Source organism: Simochromis diagramma, unplaced genomic scaffold (genome assembly GCF_900408965.1).
Source record: "Simochromis diagramma unplaced genomic scaffold, fSimDia1.1 OVJJ01000481.1, whole genome shotgun sequence".
NCBI lineage: Eukaryota > Metazoa > Chordata > Actinopteri > Cichliformes > Cichlidae > Simochromis > Simochromis diagramma.
Window position 1 is genome coordinate 1,596,792 of NW_024386898.1, and position 18,819 is coordinate 1,615,610.

General features: G+C 44.6%; 1 protein-coding gene across 4 annotated transcripts in view; it reads right to left on the bottom strand.

Moving 5' to 3' along the window:
- Nucleotides 1-18,819, bottom strand: part of LOC120735203 (signal-induced proliferation-associated 1-like protein 2) — a 76,817-nt gene that overhangs the window by 3,547 nt on the left and 54,451 nt on the right. Inside the window, exons 11-20 of one of the 4 annotated variants that reach the window (XM_040034404.1) lie at nucleotides 18,411-18,662; nucleotides 15,617-15,763; nucleotides 14,061-14,164; nucleotides 13,797-13,885; nucleotides 12,238-12,611; nucleotides 9,360-9,626; nucleotides 8,229-8,282; nucleotides 5,965-6,103; nucleotides 2,714-2,933; nucleotides 1,278-1,409 (exon numbers count right to left, since the gene is read on the bottom strand). In XM_040034404.1, coding sequence (XP_039890338.1) covers nucleotides 1,278-1,409; nucleotides 2,714-2,933; nucleotides 5,965-6,103; nucleotides 8,229-8,282; nucleotides 9,360-9,626; nucleotides 12,238-12,611; nucleotides 13,797-13,885; nucleotides 14,061-14,164; nucleotides 15,617-15,763; nucleotides 18,411-18,662 — 1,778 coding nt within the window. The remainder of the gene's footprint in view (nucleotides 1-1,277; nucleotides 1,410-2,713; nucleotides 2,934-5,964; nucleotides 6,104-8,228; nucleotides 8,283-9,359; nucleotides 9,627-12,237; nucleotides 12,612-13,796; nucleotides 13,886-14,060; nucleotides 14,165-15,616; nucleotides 15,764-18,410; nucleotides 18,663-18,819) is intronic. The other 3 variants (XM_040034401.1, XM_040034402.1, XM_040034403.1) reach the window with 3 other exon arrangements.

The window sequence follows — 18,819 nt, forward strand, 5'->3', positions numbered from 1 at the left end:
CTTTGTTGTTCAAATCTACAAAAAAAAAAAAAAAAAAAAAAAAAAAAAGAAGCCTATTTTCACTTCCATCTGCTGCTTCTTGCAAAAGTCAAAGAGAGCACAGTAGTTTTTATTTTTTCAGTTTTTTTTTTTTTTATATAGTGCTAGCCAATCCAAACTGTCTTTTTGCATCATAAAAATGAGCCGTCTCTCAGGATCCACATGACTAAGGGTTATGAATGCCGTGAATGCTTTACATCTAAGCCAGCCTCTTTCCCCACTGGCTCTAAACAAAGCTGGTTAAACATACATGACACAATGGCAGCCCCGAGCCACTTTCTGCTCGGCAACAAGGCCCCTGGTTTACACAGCGTTTTTTCTGGGCCAGCGCGGCTGCCGTGACAACTGCCTTGCCGCTGCCACTCAGACTCTGCATCAACTCTGCTGATTCGTCTCTCGTTAAATGACAAGACTGCGGGCCGTGCGGCAAGAAATGCATCAAAGGAGAATCTCCACAAAAGACTTCGTTAATTATGACAAACAAATGATTACATGCTATGTTGCCTGCTCACTGGTCCAGGGTCAAGGTGGAAAAAAAGAAAAAAAAAATACTCATGGCATGTGCGCAGGTCTGTGATAAATGGGAAATACACCGGCATGAGACTGGTCCAAAAAAGGTATTTAAATTAGAAAAGAGATTATGATGCAAATGAGTGGTTTAAATGTACGATTGAGGGGGGGGAAATAATCAGCTTTAAGTTTTTGACAGGAAGACAACCTATAAGTCTACATGAAAGCTTCATATCTAAATTTCTCGTCCCAGAGCTGAATACCAACAAACCCCCCGAAATGGAAAAGTCTGTTTCTTTCAGAAGATCACATTCGGACCTGGTGGTCAAGAGGGGAGCATAAATCATCCCAAACTTAACAAACGAAACCTTAACCATAACAGAAAAGCAGCAACACTCTGAAAACCCGAATGATGACTTGCTGGCCTTATGGTGGGAAGATTAGCTCCATGTCAGTGCTGAGAAATGATGGCTTTGTTCTTAATAGGAAATTGCAAAGGGGCCTGGGGTAGAGGTGCAAAAAGCAGGAGGATTCCCAAAAGTAAGCTCCGGAAGCACTTAGGAGCAACTAGAAGAAAACACATAGCTCACACAAATCTGCACATTCAAGCAAGCGGGCACTTGCAGATTACAAAACACACAGTCACACACGCTAAGCAGCCAGGAGGAGGGGGTGGGGAGTAGAAGTGGATTACACAAGGTGCCAGCAGCTTCATCCAGGCTGGTTACCTTCGAAGGCTCGTGCTGCATCAACCAGGTGAGACCAGTCCAGCCCAGAGGCAGTGTCAGGGAGGGGCATGAGGCCCGGGTCGCTGAACTTGGACCTGTCCGCCAAGGAGCCGTCAGAGAACCAAAACTCATCTGCAGAGACAGGCAGGCACGCCGATCAGTGTCTAGGCCTGGCCTGAGTTTAGGGCTAATCGTTGAGTCACCCATCAGTTTGCATCAGACAAAAGGGGTTAGGGGAAAGGAATGGGGAGGGGGACGTGAGGGGGGGGGGGAAGCCAGAGAGACAATTTGAAGCGGGATGGCTTTTGTCTAGCCTAACTCCTGCCAAACGCCTAATCTATATTCGCTCATCTGGCGAAATCCTCCAGCAGGTTGGGAACCTTTTGAAAAGCCAAGTTCTGGATTTGTGTAACAGCATGATAGGCAAGAGTCACATTAAAACCACCTTCTCTGTGTGGCACTCGCGAGTCGCTGTCTGAGGGGCGATAAACGACTTGTCTAAGTGAATGTCTTCATGTTTCAATCAATAACTCCTTTCCCTCCCCTCTGTCCCTCCTGCCCCCCCAGCCCTGAAAGACAGAGAATGCAATAAACAAGCTCCCACTCTGCAGAGAGGCATTTAGAAAAGCATGAGTGGAGAAGCAGAGAAGAGACACAGAGAGCTTGAGGTGACGCTGACACTCTCCTTTCAATTTACCCAGCGTCTTGGAGCTTGAGTAATTCACTGTTTACCAAATTGGGGCTGCTTCAGTACGGGAAAGGGAGAGCCTGTGCTCTCAACTACCCTTCAAAACAATCAGGAATCCATCAGACTGACAGGCAGAAGAGGCCGAAGAGAAAAAAAACATCTTTCCAAAAGCCATTTTCTATCTAAGGACAGCAGCGGGAGATGGAAAAGGGATGGTACGAAAATGAGACAGGAGGGACAGAGAGGGGTGGCTGGCAGGGACTGATGAGTGAATGAAACATTATGTATGACAGACATTGTGACATTCCTCATGGAAAAATAGGCATGTTCATGTCAGAGATCCTAAAGCAGCAGGCAGGACATATCACACCTCTCATCGCTAATACATATTCAGTGGATGCTGGGAGACAGTGGAGCAGGGAATATTAGCCAGCAGTGACAGGTGTCTGCTTAATGCAGACGGAGCGGCAGGTCCCTTGCAAGTAGTGAGCAGCCTCACCCATTTCCAATTAGATGACTATATTGAGGAGTGCTGCTGGAGTGTGTACCAGTTGTGCTTATGATATCAGCAAGGACTCAAGTGGCTCTTTGAACGAGTCTCGATATCCTGGCTCTTATCTGGTGCCAGAGAAGAGGATTGATAATCCAGCAGCGTCACTTGAGAAAAGTGTGTATTAGCCTTCCTGTCTTCTGTTTGTGTGTTTTTTCACCGAGCCGGCCCGTCGAGCGTTTCGTTGCCTGTACTTACTCCGCAGGTTGGACGCGCCCTGGTTGTGGATCATGCGAGGTGGCAGCGTGCTGTGGTAAGGTGGGGTGGTGCTGAATAGGATGTCGTTAGGCATGGCTTGGTCCAGCATGGAGCTGTGCGAGCTGGCGTACGACGAGCCTTTCCGGTTACTGGACACGCTCTCGTCGGACAGCGTTCGGTACAGCGAGCGTCTGGGGGACAAGCTGTCCACTGCTGATACCTGAGAAGATCAGAACAATTTGTCAAGCATTACTCATAACAAAGAAAACAATCCTAGATGCACATTCCCCATGCTCTGCCTTTCCTCGGCACAGGAGGCATACACGATTGGGTGACTGGGTGGGCTAAACGGGGAACATCCGGGGGAGAGGTGGCAGGAATCATTTACAGTCTATGCGTTCAGGAAAATGCAGTTGGATTGAGCACAGCTGGAGAACGTCTGGAAGACGGGGAATAACAGGGCTGGAGGAGGTGGTGACAGAAGCCACTGCACTGTGGCAACAAGTAGTCGCTGAGTTTAATGCTAAAGCAGAGTGCAGGTTTCACAAAGCGAGACGGAAAGGAAAAAAACATGAGGAGGCAGCCGAGAAGTCTTTAAGATGGTGAGGAGGATACAGACAACTGGGTGAACTAACCACAGTGTCGTATACATGTGTGAGACTGACATCTGGACAATTACAAGGATAATGGTGGGTAATTTAACTTAAACAAAAAAGCAAGTGTAAAACAATATTCTGTCTTGTGTTCGTCTGCACATCTGAAGTTTGCCTGCCTTCCAGTATTTTGGTATAATAGTGCAATTAGAGAGCTCATATAGCAGAGACAAGCAGGGGCCAAATCAGAACGATGCATGCTGTGATCAAAGAGAGCATGAGGTCAGAATAAACAATTATAAAAGCTGTTAGGGCTTGAAAAGTAGCATCACCCTGAGGGGATGTCTTTTGGAGAGAGAATTACATGGGATATCACTGCAAAGACACCATTGTGTTACAGCTGGCCACAGTTTTGACAGAGCATCTCCTCTTTAAACCCAGAAAACCACAAAGCCAGATCCCATCCGTTATGTTGCTGTTCAGCTAACATAAATGCAGCAGCAGTGACATCAAAAGTAGCCACAAATGATATGCGGAGCATTTGGCCAGATGGGTAAACGTCTCCCCTTGCTTCCCAGCTGTAACCTACACTAGACTAGTAAACCCGCAAAGCCAACACCCAGCCATCTCCATTTCAAAGACAAATCCCACGGTGAGAATTTAACAAACATCTTGTCTGTCTTTAAAGTGAGAAATATATACAGGAATTCAAAGCAATGCACATCTACTGCCTCTAAAGACCACCTCAGAGGCTTTAGAGCTTGACAAGGTTGTCTCTTATTGCAAGTTTTCCCACCCAACTTTACAAGCTTAGACTCCCAAGGCTCTCGCTCATCAAAACAACTTTAAAACAGGATTTGCTGATCCTATATAAAGCATAAGAGCGCAGATTTGGAGCACCCATAAATGGAGTCACGGCAAATGAAAGCAATTCCAATTGGGCTTAATGTTTTTCTTTATAAAGCAATCTATTTAGTACATCAAAACAAGCTCTCTGAACACATCCTGGCACTGGTTAACTGTACCTGCTGTGCACATTTGGAGAAAATACTGTATTAATAAAACCTGCAAGATTATTGACTATTATAGTATGCCTAAATCCAACTCAGCTGGCAACAGTCTCAGCCTGCTTTGGGGCTGTACGGGCTTTGAATTCTTTTGTAGAGCAGCAACACTCTTATCAGTCAAAGCAGCAGTGGCACATCCACCTAGATTTTCCTGATTTTCCCGACCTTTTTTTTTTTTTTCCTTCGCTGCCCGCACCAAACAAAGACCCAATGACGTGCCACTCGGGAGGATGTGTTGGACAACCACCTTTTCAGATCGTTCTTCTTTCTTTCCCACAGGAGGTTCAAAAGAGGAACACTGTGGGCAAATAAGCTGTGAACGGCCTTTCCTTTACGTCAGCCACACAATGGTCTGCCTGTCCATAGAAGGTCGTCCCAGCGGACACTGTGGCTGGCAAGGAAAATCTGTCTGCACCTGCTCAGCCACACAAAGAAAGGCCACGGGCGAGTACCGGAAATGACACATGCGTTAACCTTTACTATAGAATCTGTTTCATTAACTGACAAATCATCAGTTCAGACTGTTTTATATAAGAATTAGAAATAAACCAACCGTGTTTCCAGCACCATATAATTACTGTGATTTGATGACTTTATGTGCCAGCTGATGACTGAAAACACAGTGAAGCTGCTCCCAGAAAAGAACAGTATGTGTTTATTGGGAACATATGTGTATATGCTTTGGAGTGCCTGGCCCCGTGCCCTCCCAGATTGTTGCTCCGCGCACTACATTATCACACCGAATCTGACAGGAGAGTGTGACAACAGAGGTCCTGTTGCTCGGTGAATCTGACAATCAGTGCACCTTGGTACTGGCTACTTTCTTTATTCGTGGGAAGCAAAGTTACATCAATATTATGTGTATCCAAACAAGCTCAACACGCATGCTTTCATTTGAGACAGGTGCTGACGCTGCCTAGTTGTCTTGCAAGCGCCAGATTTTGTAAACCATAAGCTCGATGGTTGGAGGCAAGACAAACGAATCAGTGGACTGCTGCTTCGTGTTAGGGACGAGGCCTGTCTGTGACAGAGGACATGCCCGTCTTCTCCGGGGAACTGAAGTGCATTTGTATTAGAATTGAGCAGCGTCCAAGAATAACCCATTTGTACATCTCCAGAGTCCCTTCCTGGTAGATAATGGATGGGGGGGATGGTGCAGGGAACTCGAGATGCAATTAATAGAGACTGCAGGACCCAGAAACATCAAACATCGATGTGCTCTCTGGAACTTCCTGCCTTTAATCCATGACATCCCGACTGAGTAAACTCAGCCCCTTGTTAGAAATTAAATTAACCAAACACTGTGCCAGTCAGTGGTGACTGAAAGGGTCCTGTGTCCAGAGAGAGAGTGAGAGGGAGGAATCCTATCAGCAGTGCCAGCATATGTTTGTCCTGCTTTCACTGGATTCCCAGCAAGAGATTTTCAGGTCTGGTTCTGCACTGGATTTATTCAAAAGGAGGAAGTCTGAGGTTTTTGTAGATACATCGTGTCAGTATAATAACAGAATTGTGAAGTGACATTTATTTGCATATTACACAGGACATCATAATAATGATAAATTAGAGGTTAGGGTTTCATTAATGCCCTCACCTTGCGACTCCTGTCTTCTCCTGGTGGGCTGTCGGGCAGCATCATTTTAACGTATTCCTCTTTCGAGAGTCTCTGCAGAGATTTTCCATCCCGCTCAGTGGCCTGGAGCCGGCATGCGGCCTCTTGTGCGTACAACTGCCTGTAGATGACACAGAGGGCAAAGAAGAGCATGGCTCATCACTAGGGTCACACAAAATACATCCCAAGGGGGGCAGCCTTGGAGCCATCACAGCTTGGGTTCAGAGGTAATCCCAGCTACTTAGAGAACAGGGACAGGGATCCGTCTTATCATGCCAACATCAGGCGCTTCCCTGCTCCATGCTAGTCAGGTGAATGCAGGATAACGGGGATGGAAAAGGACCAAGGGAGGGAACTTATTTCCAAATCTTACCCTGTTCCACATCACTGTGCCAAAACCATGATTACACAGGCTGCAAATAAAATCCAGCCAAGCACTGTGAGAGGTAGAAGGGAAAACAAGGGTTTGGGACAGAAATGACTTCCAGAAACAAGTGGAAAGCACCAACTAAAGGAGTGTTCACAACAACAACAACAGAGGGAGACATGAGAGCTGTTAGACAGGGCTGGAGAAGGACCCACAAGAGGTGACATGTTTTGTTAGCAGTGTGGTTGTCAGCAGGGTTTTGTCTGAGAACATTTAAATGATTCTGAGGGTGTGGAGAGTTTACGGGAGAGGTTACAGGGCACGGAAGATGTGCTCGACCAGGCTGGTGAAGTCATGTGGCTGTGAGACCTCTGCTTTAAGTGAGCAGCCTGAGCTTGACACACTGAGTGCTGTTGGCAGGCTGTTAGGTGGCCGCAGGGAGATTCGCTAGATGGTTAGACGATGGGACAGCCTAGTTATGACGGCTACCTCCAGACACTGTTGCTGAGAGCCGCACTGTATTAAGCTTTTGGCAACACGGAGAACAGTTCCTAAATATATGTAACGTGTTTGCTCTATTCTGTTTGGCAGAAAAATAAGTGCAGTTAACTGAATTTTGTACACTCGTTGTTTGATGCCAAAAACTGCAGCAAAAAGTCCTCTGTTTTCCCACTCTACCTTGACCTGTCCATTTTCGCCTAAAGTAATTGAGCCATAATTATGAGAAAACTGGAACAACATTAAAGCCCTCATCTTTGGAGTTAAATATTACTCTGCTGTGCACTGGCATCTGTTAAATGCCTACAGTGTATAATTAACTTCTCAAGGGGCAGTGAAAAAGAAAGAATGTACGTTTTCATCCACCTGTTTTTAATACAAAGTCTGAGAGCTTGTGAAAAAGATGATAAAATTATTTTAGACTTAGTCCAGTTAGAAACAGCAGAGAGATCCAAAAGAGAAGGAAGTATAAGTGTTGATAGTTGTTTGATGCTTAATATTGTGATGCCTTCTTTCGTTTCTCCTATCATGGACAAGCCATAGATGCAGTGGTGCACAAGATTCTTTGTTTTTCTTTTGGGCTAAAGACTCTTAACAGTGGAGAAAAATTTTAAGGACCCCACACATAATGTAACCAGCCATCCAACCATTCAATTCATTGTCTGTCATGCCAATGTGAGGTTGTCATGGGGTACACAGGGTACACAACCTGGGCAGGGCGCTAGTCTGTCGCGCCGCTAACAGAGAGAATGACAATTTTTACACCTACAGCTATTTAAGAGTTTGCTCTGGATTTGAACGCAGGGCCTCATTCTTGATGTGAGGTGACGCTGCTAACCGCCACACCACCATGCCTTCCAGTATCTGGACTGACTCAAATATTTCTCCACGCTCATAAGTTAGCTGGCTAATATGCCGAGCTAAAATGTAGCAGAAATGGTTCACAGCACTCATAGAGAAGCAAATAGTTTAATCGCAGATAGAAAAGTGTTTCTATTGGCCTTCAGATAATGTGAGGTGGAGTCATAGCTATAATATGCATGTATAAAGCTGGGAATACTCTGTCCCAGACGAAACATAACCAAAGGGAAGCAATTGTGATGATAGCTTTGGTTGTGGTTATTAAAATTAAACTTCTAATAGAGATTTAAGCAGAGAGACTGAGAAGATATTAGATGGACAGTACACAGCAGTATGAATCTGTAGTGGAAATGTCACAGTCACTCATGCACAGCTGGTTGCTGTCCACTTTGAGCATGGTCCACAAGGCAGAACCAGCACTTGACACCGGAGGAGTGGGGGTACAAAGAGGGCGGGGCAGTGTGCGGGGTAAGCAGGCGGTGTCAGATCAGGACCACAGGGTTCACTCTTAACTGTGTACCTTGAACGCTCAGACAGCATTGTGAGAAGGAAGGTTAACAAGCTTTCCGCTCCTCTGAAACAAGAAGCAGAAGCAAGAAAGAAAGAAAGAAAGAGCCCACGGTTAGAAGCACTGTTACACATCCAGCCTTACACACAGCGTTAGAACAAATGAGAAAACTTTTTAGAATTGGGGGGAAAGAGAAACTTCATTATGTTAGGACAATATCTGTGAGTAATATTAGGCCATTTATCACGAGGCGCTGTTATGTAAGATGAAATAAAACGGTAGGAATATATAAACAAACAATGGGGTGGGTAACTGAATTACGGAGCTTTTTCATAAGTCGGCAGAAGATGACTTCAGTGCATGCGATCAATCACACAACCGTAAGTAGCAAATTTCACAGCCTAAATGAAATTACTTGGGAGCTGGAGCACGGGGTTCCTTCCAGGGCAAAATCTCACACTCTCTCTTGCAAAACACGCCCCGCTCGCAAACATCCTCCAAATCAGTGCACACAGACAGACACACACACAGCTACACTCACACCGTAAAAGCTGTTTCGCTTTCACCATCAATGGCTCTCTGTTCTCTACAGCAAAACCATTTAATCACCCGACAGATACAGTCAGTCATCACTGCTCACACAGACTGAGGATTGCATACATTCCTCTTCTGTGCGATACAGGCTATTCTGCAGATGGGGGTCCTCAGACTATATGTGCGACAGCATGCGTGTTCCTGTGTGTGTCTTGATGCTTGGCTCCCAGCAGAGATGGTCAAGCCTGGCGATCCACAGGGACGCGGCTTCACGGGAGCGATCAATAACCGTAAGTGACATGTGCCAAGTGTATTATGTCCGCAGCTTCACTGAGCTTATTTATTTTGTGGCTGTCTGCTTCAATCAAGGCCACTCTGTGTAGGCTGATCGTGGGGTTGGGTTTGAGGTGGAGATGCAGCAGTAAGACGGAGAAAAATGTGCTGACACGAGCACGATTAAAGGGTGTTTTATTTAAATGTGCCTACTAGCTAGTGATAAAATCGCTGTGAAGCACGTGAGCTGAAACCTCTTTGTTTTTGTAGTTTTTTTGCACATTTGCTGATGTTCTCACACATGCTCTTCTTGCTTTCACCCTCACATACACTCACCCACACTCTGAAATGTTGGGAGGTTCCTCAGTGCTGTGGGCGGCATCATCATCATCATCATCAGTCGCCTTCGCGCCCACTGTGAATTTGCAACTGGACTGTGTGCGTGCCTGTCCACAAGCCTCTGAGCCGGGCCCAAGCCCGGACCCCTGTACCAGCTCTGGCCCTGAGCTGCTGGTCTGGGGGATGGTGTACACCTTGGAGGAGTCAGCAGACATACAGTATCTGGCACCACGGGCCAGGGGACTGCCAGAGTGGTGTGAGCCACTGATCAAACAGCAGAAAGAAAAAAAGAAACAGAAAACAAAAAAAAAAGGCATAACATAACTCAAAAGTGACCACAAAATGAATGAATTTAAAAACAGAGAAACAAAAAGAGGCAAAATCATAACAAAAACATAAACAAGCATTAGCAATAGAAATGGTGCTAGCAACATGTCAGACGTAAAGAAACGACCTATTAGGATGACTTCTTTAAACGGAAAATGGTTTACGAATGGTCTCCATGCTGCCGGGGTCGCTACGCTTTTCCTTATTCTCTGTCATTTGTATCCTGTTACAAGGGTGAACACATGTAGGCTCAAACTGTCTGTTTCTGTGGGGCAACAGAGAAAGGAAGGAAGACTTTGGCTTTTACAGAGGGAGGAGTTCAAACAGCTCAGACAGAGGATCAATTTAATAGGCACTAAGGCCCGATATAAGATAAGTACTGATTATGAATATTTTGAATCATGTGAATCACGCAAAGATACTTGCGTAGTTTCCTAAGAAATATGGAGCTGTTCATGAGGGCAATAAGCCCCCTTTTAATCTAAAAACATCAAATTGCCCTTAAACCTACACTGGAAGAGGATTCGGCTGCAGTTTGTCATGTGAATATTCCCCCTGAACTTTGTCCTTTCAGTATTTAGTCAAATATCAACTGACAAAACACATTAAAGGGTCAGTGCACTCAAATCACATGGAGGCATTTTCTGCTTATTTACAATGCTGTGCCTTAGGCTGATTTACAGGCTTACTTACGAGCAAACACAAAATAAAATAACTGCATGCCACGAGGAAAATACTATTATTTTTGTTAACTGGGGAAGGTGACCCTTGAAGTTATGATCAAAAGGTCAAATACACACAGCTGTACAGCATTCATCTCGACTGAATGGTGTTTTTATATCACTTTACTTTATGCGATTCCTCAAATGTGTAAATGCTTTGCCTCTATCCAAATAATAAGCAAGATGATAAAGGATGGCGATGTCACACTCTGCAGTGATGTGAAAATGAGCCATGCATCAGGTAATGAACGCTGCCTTGCTTTGCTTTCTTTGCTCCTTTATCTTCCATTGGCCTTTCACATTTAAGCACTCCCCCTCTCCATACACAGTCTCACATCTGCTACAGCGTCCTTCATTATTTCCATAATTAATATGAAAGTGGATAGTTTGTGTGTGTGTCTGTTTTTTTTTGTTTTTGCCTAATTAGGATTCATCTATTAGCTGCAGAGATGGATCTCAGATTTAGGTCCATAAAAGACGTTAGGGTTTTGCTACTCAAACATTCTTCTAAAACACCCTAAAGACATGAGAGCTCGCTTTGGCTGGAGGCACAACACACTGCTTTTCCATATTCATGCCCATCTGTGCCACACCCTGCAAATGTGCTCCTGCTGCTTCACTGTTTGCTCAGATGACACTCGGGTGTCAAAGACCATTACATAAAAGGTGGGAAGCATCAGAGCAGTCAAGGTGATGGCATGGGCTCTTTTCTCATTTCTGAGTGATATCCTGGCACGGTTACTTCTTTATACCCCCAAACAGGTCAATGATCTCAACAGACTGGGGGACCATAATCCTATATGACATCAACAAATGGTCACCCGTGCTGCTTCATACAGACAGACTGAGTGGCTTCAGGGCCGACCTTCAATGACACCATTTCTCTTTCCCAGATGGTCCCAGGTCAGGTAAGGAGGACTTAAAGGATAGTGTGATGAGCCTCCTGATGTTGCCTCGGCCTGACAGCAACACCAACCAGGAGCTTTCAGCACAACTGGATGATCCAGACTGTGTGTCAGCAGAGAGGGGGCACGGCTGGGTGAAAAGGTCAGCTAACAGCCAGAAACCTTCCTTTTGTGCACGTGTTTGTCTCTGCATGTGTTCAACAGATACTGGGCCTGAAAACATCTACGTGGTGGAATATAGTGGATTTTGCCGAGAGCCATTTAAAAAAAAAAAAGGGGGGTGTTTGAAAGTTCACAAAGGCAAATCAATACCCCAAAAGATGGAACTAAGCCACACCAGGAAAAACTATTTGACCACAGCAAAGAAAAACAGAGTGCTGTAATTGACTGTAAACTTTTTACCCCTTGAAAGCCTACTAGGAGCTTCTGGACTGAGAGGTTTTAGGTCATATTTCAGGCCTGCTTATAGAACAAAATGACTGTTTGCATCAGGAGTTACTGAGGGTAGTCTCTGCTTATGTAGCTACTATTGGGAAAACCCAGAAACTACTCTAATGGTCATAAAATCACATCTTTATTGGTATACACGGCGGTGTGAAAAGGTCATCAAATGTCGTCTTTATGGGGGAAAGCGTTAAAGCCTCCTAGGAAGGTGTTCATGCTCCAGAACAACTTCAGCGCTGCGGAGCATGAATCCTCGAAGTCTATCAGACGCTCTGTGTTTTTCATGATGGATTTAGAAAGCACATTTTAAGACAAGCATCCAAAAATCTCACTTAAGTGCTAAATTTGTTTGAGATCTAATAACAGTTAAGGCAAGGTTCAGCGCTGCATACTCAACAACTTCCATTTAAAGTTTAATTTGTAACTCACTCAGCCAAAGTCAATTGTTTTGTACAAACGAGGACAAAAATGCTGTACCTGGAGTGGGACGAGATCTCGCTCAGGTCCCCGATACTGCCCTCTGTCACATGGCTAGACAAAATGGCAGAAGCATAGCCCTGCGGTAGGTACATTTTCCCATGATCCTCTTCCGACGCTCCATCCTCGTGGTGCTCCGACACCCACGGGTGTCCCTGCTCCCCGACTCTTCCCTGCAGCAACACTCGGGCCCCGGGGGCCACGCAGGGATTAGTGTCTATGCCGCTGTCAGTGGATGCGCCTTTGATGTACGTGAGGCCGAGCATCTCGGGGTCCATCAGGTCCCCAGAGCCAAAGTGCTTATCGTCACTGTTGCTGGAGGCGTTGCTTGAAAGAGTGTTGCTACTTGAGTGGCTTGAGTTTTTATCACCCGCCTGGCACAGAGAGAGAGAGGGAGAGAGCGAGAGGGGTGAAGGAGAAAGAAACACAGTAAATCAAACGAGGTCAAACAGCAGCTGCAAATAATTCTTACGGATGCTTTAACATTCTTGCCCTACCAGGCAAGGAGGGGGTTTACCCATCAGGCTTCCTCACACGGTCATGTGTCCCTGACTGAGGCAACAGCTTGTTTTCTTGAGGCCCATTACACTGTCAAGTAGTTGACAGTAATATGTAGGCAGGAATAAAAGCAGACTATGCTGAATGTCACATACTTTGCGTGCAAACTCTGAAATTGTGATGCTTATTTGAGGTCTCCAGATGATCATAAGCTTTGTTTTTTGTTTTTTTTAAGCTCTTTTATCCCTCAAGCTCAAATACATTTAAGGTCACACCAACTTATTCCAATGTGCATCATCAGTTTCAAACCATGGGGATCAACATCTATGCCTTATTTTAGAACGTAAGCCATGAATTGCAAAGGTTTGTTCTGCGATGTCACCTTTACTATGATTTACTGCTAAATTATTGGTGCGGTTTTAGTCACAGCATAGAAAAAACAGTTGAAAAAGCAGGCTCAGTACATTAGAGATGTACAGTGCCAAGAAAATGGTTTAATTTTTTATCCACTTCCAACAGTGGTGGAAAACACCAAAACATGTTGTTTAGGTGCATTAGCCGGCCTCCAGCATCTGAGGAGAAAGAAAAAAGGAAGGCAGTGCTGGGCAAAATAACCATAAATCAGAGGGAGTGGGGAGAATATAGAGAAAGGAGAAACGAGGGGCTAAAACACTTAATATATTCAACCTTCAAGGAAAAGGTGTCCTAGAAACGCATGAAACAACCTGAAACAGTGATGAGATGAGATTTCCTTTAGCATGCTGATGAAGGGAAAGTGATAACTGCAAAGAGCATCTAGAGGGGACAACATGAACATCTGCCCCAATTGAACTGATTGCAGCAAAGCCCATAAACAAGGGCAATCTGAGCTCAGCCTGAAACAGTTGTGGGATATAGCAGGTCTTACACAGACTCTGTAATGCCAGCACAGCACACTTCAAGGCTGAATCAGACCAAGTTTTCAAATACGAAGACCTTCCCAAAAGTCGCAAATAGACTTCCAAACGTTATTAAAGTCACCTGGTCGGCTTCAATAAAGTGAAAGTGGATCAGACATTTACCCTGGACAGCTTGTTGGGCGAGTCCTTTCCTCCTTCTCTTTGCTTCAGAGGGTTCAGGATCTTGGTGGAGGGGATGTGCCATTTGGCCTCTGTGGAGCCAGAAGTTACTGTTACTATAGAAGCAGATGGCATGATTCACAGACTGTATGTAAAAGATGGCAGCAAGATATGTGGACAACAGTTTGTGAGATTTGCTTTGGTTTCAGGATTGTTACACTCTTGCTATACAGACATGCATGTTAACAATGACTACTTCAGACTAACCTGCAGACCTAGTCCTCTCCAGGGTGGGCTCTCTCTCTCTGTGGATCTCTCCATCCCCTCCCTGGATGTCCCCTACCCGCTCATGCAGGATAGGGGAGGGACACCTGATGGGGGGAGAAAAAAAGAAAAAGGAGAAAAAGAGGGCAGGAGGGGGAAAATGGGCCATAAATTCGTTTTTCTATAGAGTGTGCTCTCTATTCAATTAAGAGAAAGGCTTCAATAGATTCACCACAGATGTACAGCAATTAGCTCAACATCATTTAAGGTCAAAACACTTGAGCTCATAATAGAATGAAGAAGCTGCCAGACAACGCTGACAAAAGACCTTTTTTCATTGGACTCAGCTTGCCGGGTGCTTTTTACCTCTTGACAAAAGAGTAAGAGCAGCAATTTTTTTCCAATGCGCGTCTTAGTTAAACCTTTTAGAGCTAATAAAGTTTATAGCAGATGAACAGAGGCCGCATTGTCTCCTGATCTCCGACAAAGCCCGGCAGATCGGTCGACATGTCTGCCGTTCTGCATCGGGGCAGCTCTGACAGGGCGCAGTGGTCCTCGGGTGTTCAATGCACATCTGAGGCCTCTGACAGAAAAGGCAGCAGTGGGGAGCTAAGCCTCTTGTCATGGTCTGTAACCACTTACAGACAGACGTCGGTCTCTCATGGATTCTGCTCATGTACAAGAATCAGCCTGACAGATGTTACGCCTGCGCAGTCTACAGTCTGGGCTGCTCCGTGACATCGTTATATAATTGACGAAATGATAAAGAGCAACATGTTGAAAAGAACATTGTAAAAAAACAAATTGAGTAAAATAAGTGAACTGGAAAATTTGATGACAAGAAAGAATTTGTTGTGGCAATAATTAAGTTGACAGATGATACAAAGCCAAATACTCTGACTCTGAATAATTTCTCTCTTTTGATTATTCATTAAACCCTTTAAATTAAATCGTTCTCCAAAATCGCCACGTCAGTCAGTCAGTCAGATTCCTTAAAAATGATTTCCAATTACATTTAAGTGCCACCCATTCTTTAATTTACTGAATAGCATGAGAAGTACGTGCCCAAAGTAAGAAAAACACTTCACTTAGGTGGGATTTTCAACAGCCTTTAACCGCATGCTTCAAATTAAAAAGTGCCCATTTACATTCGAGGTAGCTTTTCTGTTCGTCTTTGAAAGACATCTTGAAAGTAAAGCTTTGAGATGACTTCACGGAAACTATAATAATGCATGTTAAATAAAACTCATCTTCCATCTTCTCTCCATTATGCTCTGGATGTGGTATTAGACCATGACAGGCGTAATTTTATTGTTTTGTTAGATTACTTCCTAGAAGAAAAAAAAAAAAAGCATGACGACTGGCCAAAAGTGCACTGATGATTTGGTCATTTCATGTGGAAAAATTGCTGTCATTTCGCAAAATTGCAAGTTCTCAGAAATAGTGCTGGGACTGATTGGAGCTGCATTCATTACTGTAAAACCGCATAATCCTGGAGGGACTACTTAAAGGTTATTTCCAAAAAACTAAAAAAAATTCACACTGCTGTGTTCCTGTACCCATCATATCCAGGCTGCTGGGACCATGTGCTGCTGCCACAGGGCCCTGGATCACTGGAGGACGACTGGTTGCTGGGGGAACTGCGGTAGTGCTGGTCTCCCTTGTTACATGAGGTGACCTGGGGATTCTCCATATCCTGCACAGTTCTGCAGAAAAAAAGAGGGACAACAGACAGAAGTGGTTAAAAATGATTACAGATAGCCCATAATATATATACAGTTGTAGTTCTGACTAATACCAACAGCTTATTTGTTTATAAAGTGCAGATAATATCCTAAAATTGCACTTTAGAACAATAAAAAGTCCACAATGTATAGGGACACAAATAAAGGAGGGCATTATCAAATGATTGTTAAATGATCATCATCAAATCATCATTTGGAAGGACTGTGAATCTTAAGGGCATCATTAAAGGCTTTCAAAAAAAAGAAAAGTCAATGTGAGAAAATGTTAGAGGAGGCAAAGGTGTCTCATTTTCAAAGGCAGAGAAAGAGGTTAGTTATGGCATTAACCTCATTCAGCAATCCAGATGTTGATTCTCTGTGCGATTCCTCATGCTTAGCTTATTACTGAAGTTTAGTGCTTTCACCTAGTTTGATCACAGCCTCTGAGCTAATACCTTGAGATAAGATGCTTTGCTTACTTTCGTCTAGCCAGGAAAAACTTGTGGACGATGGAGTGAAAAATACACACTGTATGTGACTTATGTCTGCTGCCTTCCCTTTAACCAGCACGCCAAATGAGGTAAGATGAGCGGACGGAAATAAGACTGCAATAACACAGGCAGTATGGCTTTCACATTAAAGCGTAAGCCAAGTCTTGTCGGTTAGCCTATACTCCTTATATCTGCTTCTTTTGTCCTTATACATTAGTTTGGAACCAGGTCTGAAATGACTAAATCTTTATTAAATGCAAAGCCAAGAGAGACTGTCACCTGGATCAGGTATTCAAAGATTGGAAATTTGCAGATAAGCGACTGAAAATGATCCGGTAGAGCTCGGATTCAAAAATGCAAGTATAAACATTCACAAGGCGACTCAAATTAAACATCAACACTTTCTGCTTCCTCATTCGGTTTCCTTTTTTCCCCCTCCACAGGGAAATAAACTGTCAGTATCTCAGTTGTGCCACACATCATCAAACACTCTGGCCAGATCGCTATGTTTTCTCTCCGGTTGTGTTAGTCAAGTGTCCAGCCAAGTCCAGGCACTTCAATTTGAGACAGAAGCGGCTGCTTTTCGTTCTCCTTTTTTCTTCTTCTCCTCATGTTAAGGGAAAAAAAAGTTTTGAGGGGAGAGAGATCAGAGGGTTGGTCTCATTTGGCTGTGAAGCACTCGTCATATTTTATGGTTGCAAGTCTAAATCCAGCTATACGTGTGATGAAATGGCGCTTTATCTGAGCTATAAAGATTCTCGCGCGGCCTTGCGAGACAAATGGGTCCATGCCCCCTCAAAGCCTCGTGAGATGAGTAATTTAGTGAGACCACCTGTCGGGCTCCATTTTTGTTCATTTAAATTTAACAGGAAGGTTAGTGGTTCGGTTTTTGTTCAGACCTCAGAGTGTGTGGATTTAAAAAAAAGGTGCTTTTTAAAAATAAAATTAGTTGAGCAGCACAAACAAATGTCCGGCTAACTCATGCTGATTTATTCCTACAGATCCTGCGACTTTATGACACAGTCTCGTCTTCCTCCCTTCCCCTCCTCCTTCTCTACTCCCACTCCCTCTGGGGCGCTTCATATCGCGGTCTAGGGAAGAGCACTCTCTTTGTTTCTGCAGTAATTGGATGAGATGAGCGGAGCTGTGTCAGTGTCCCCATCACCTCCTCCTCAGCAGGGTGCAGGAAAAGGGAGGGAGTGGGGGAGTTGGAGAGTGAGAGAAAGGAGGAGGGGAGTGAGAACGGAGAGCTCCGACTGCTAGGGACTCGAGGGAGAGAAGGCGGCCATTATCCCAGTATAGTCAAAACAGGCAATACTGGACGGGCGGGTGGGTGGCGGGGAGTCGGTGTGACACACTGGAAAGGTTATCGTGACTGTAGGGGTTTCATTAGAGTGAACAAATCACTGCTTTACATGGCTCAATGGAGATGTCCAAAAGAGACAGAGCCGAGGACGGGAACAAAGTCTGAGCGCAGCCTTATCATCCAAAGGGAGATGAAAGCGGAGCCGTGAATTCATTTAACTAAAATGCGCCATTTATATGTATGCAAATAACCGAGCACAATAACAGCTCCTCAAAGTGTAACTGCAGCTCTTTTCTAAATAAGAAAGGCTGAGAGTTCAAAGATTTCATCTGAAAGGACGCCGTCTTTACACTGTCGTGTTTGATGACGAGCCTCCGTTTCTGAAAAACCTTGAGCAGAAAGTTTGTGTGTCAAAAAAGACAAATTAAAAAATGTCTCACAGGATCATTTCTTTTCTTAATTTGTTTAGTTAATGTTTTTTTTCCTTTGCCTTTTTGCACCACTGTGACATTATGTAAATTTGTCCTGGCATGTGTGCAATGCTTACACATGAAATATATGATAAAGCCATCAGTGGATAACCACATTCATAAAGACCGAGTGGAGAAGCTATTTTCTTTCAGCGCGGGTAACATTTAAGCTCCTTTATTTGTATGTGACTCAATATTAAGCAGTGAACAGTGTATTCTGTCATTGTGCTTTTGTAATGCAGCCTCTCTACCGTACAGTTATTCGATCGCCCATATTCAAGCGTTGCTTTCAACCCTTAATAAGTGCCATATTGGGCATAGGCAAACAACAGAAGAAAGCTAAAGTGGAGAATAGTGAGCACCTGGAACCATCTGGCAACTTCCTGTCAAAGGAGGTGCTTCGCGGGATAGCTGCCTGGTGCTGCTGGAGGATCTGCTGACACTGCAAGCGGTCGGGGCCCTGAGTGGGCGAGCCTCGGGATAGCGCTCCGGCAGCCGTGGGCACCCGATGCCAGGTGGTATTTCTCCTGAAGGGCGTCTTGTACTCGCACGGCGTACCCTCGCTGTCCACCTTGTACTCCACCATAGGTATGCGGTAGAGCTCGGAGCAGCCCCTGAGAGGAGAGGGGCGAGAGGGAACCAAGGGTCAAAGTTCATCAATGAACAGAAAATGACAGGAGATGACGTTTTAAGTTATGCGAATGATTAATTAGCAGGATTGAACCTATTAATTTGACCTATAACCTCACATCACAATATGTTAAATATTTT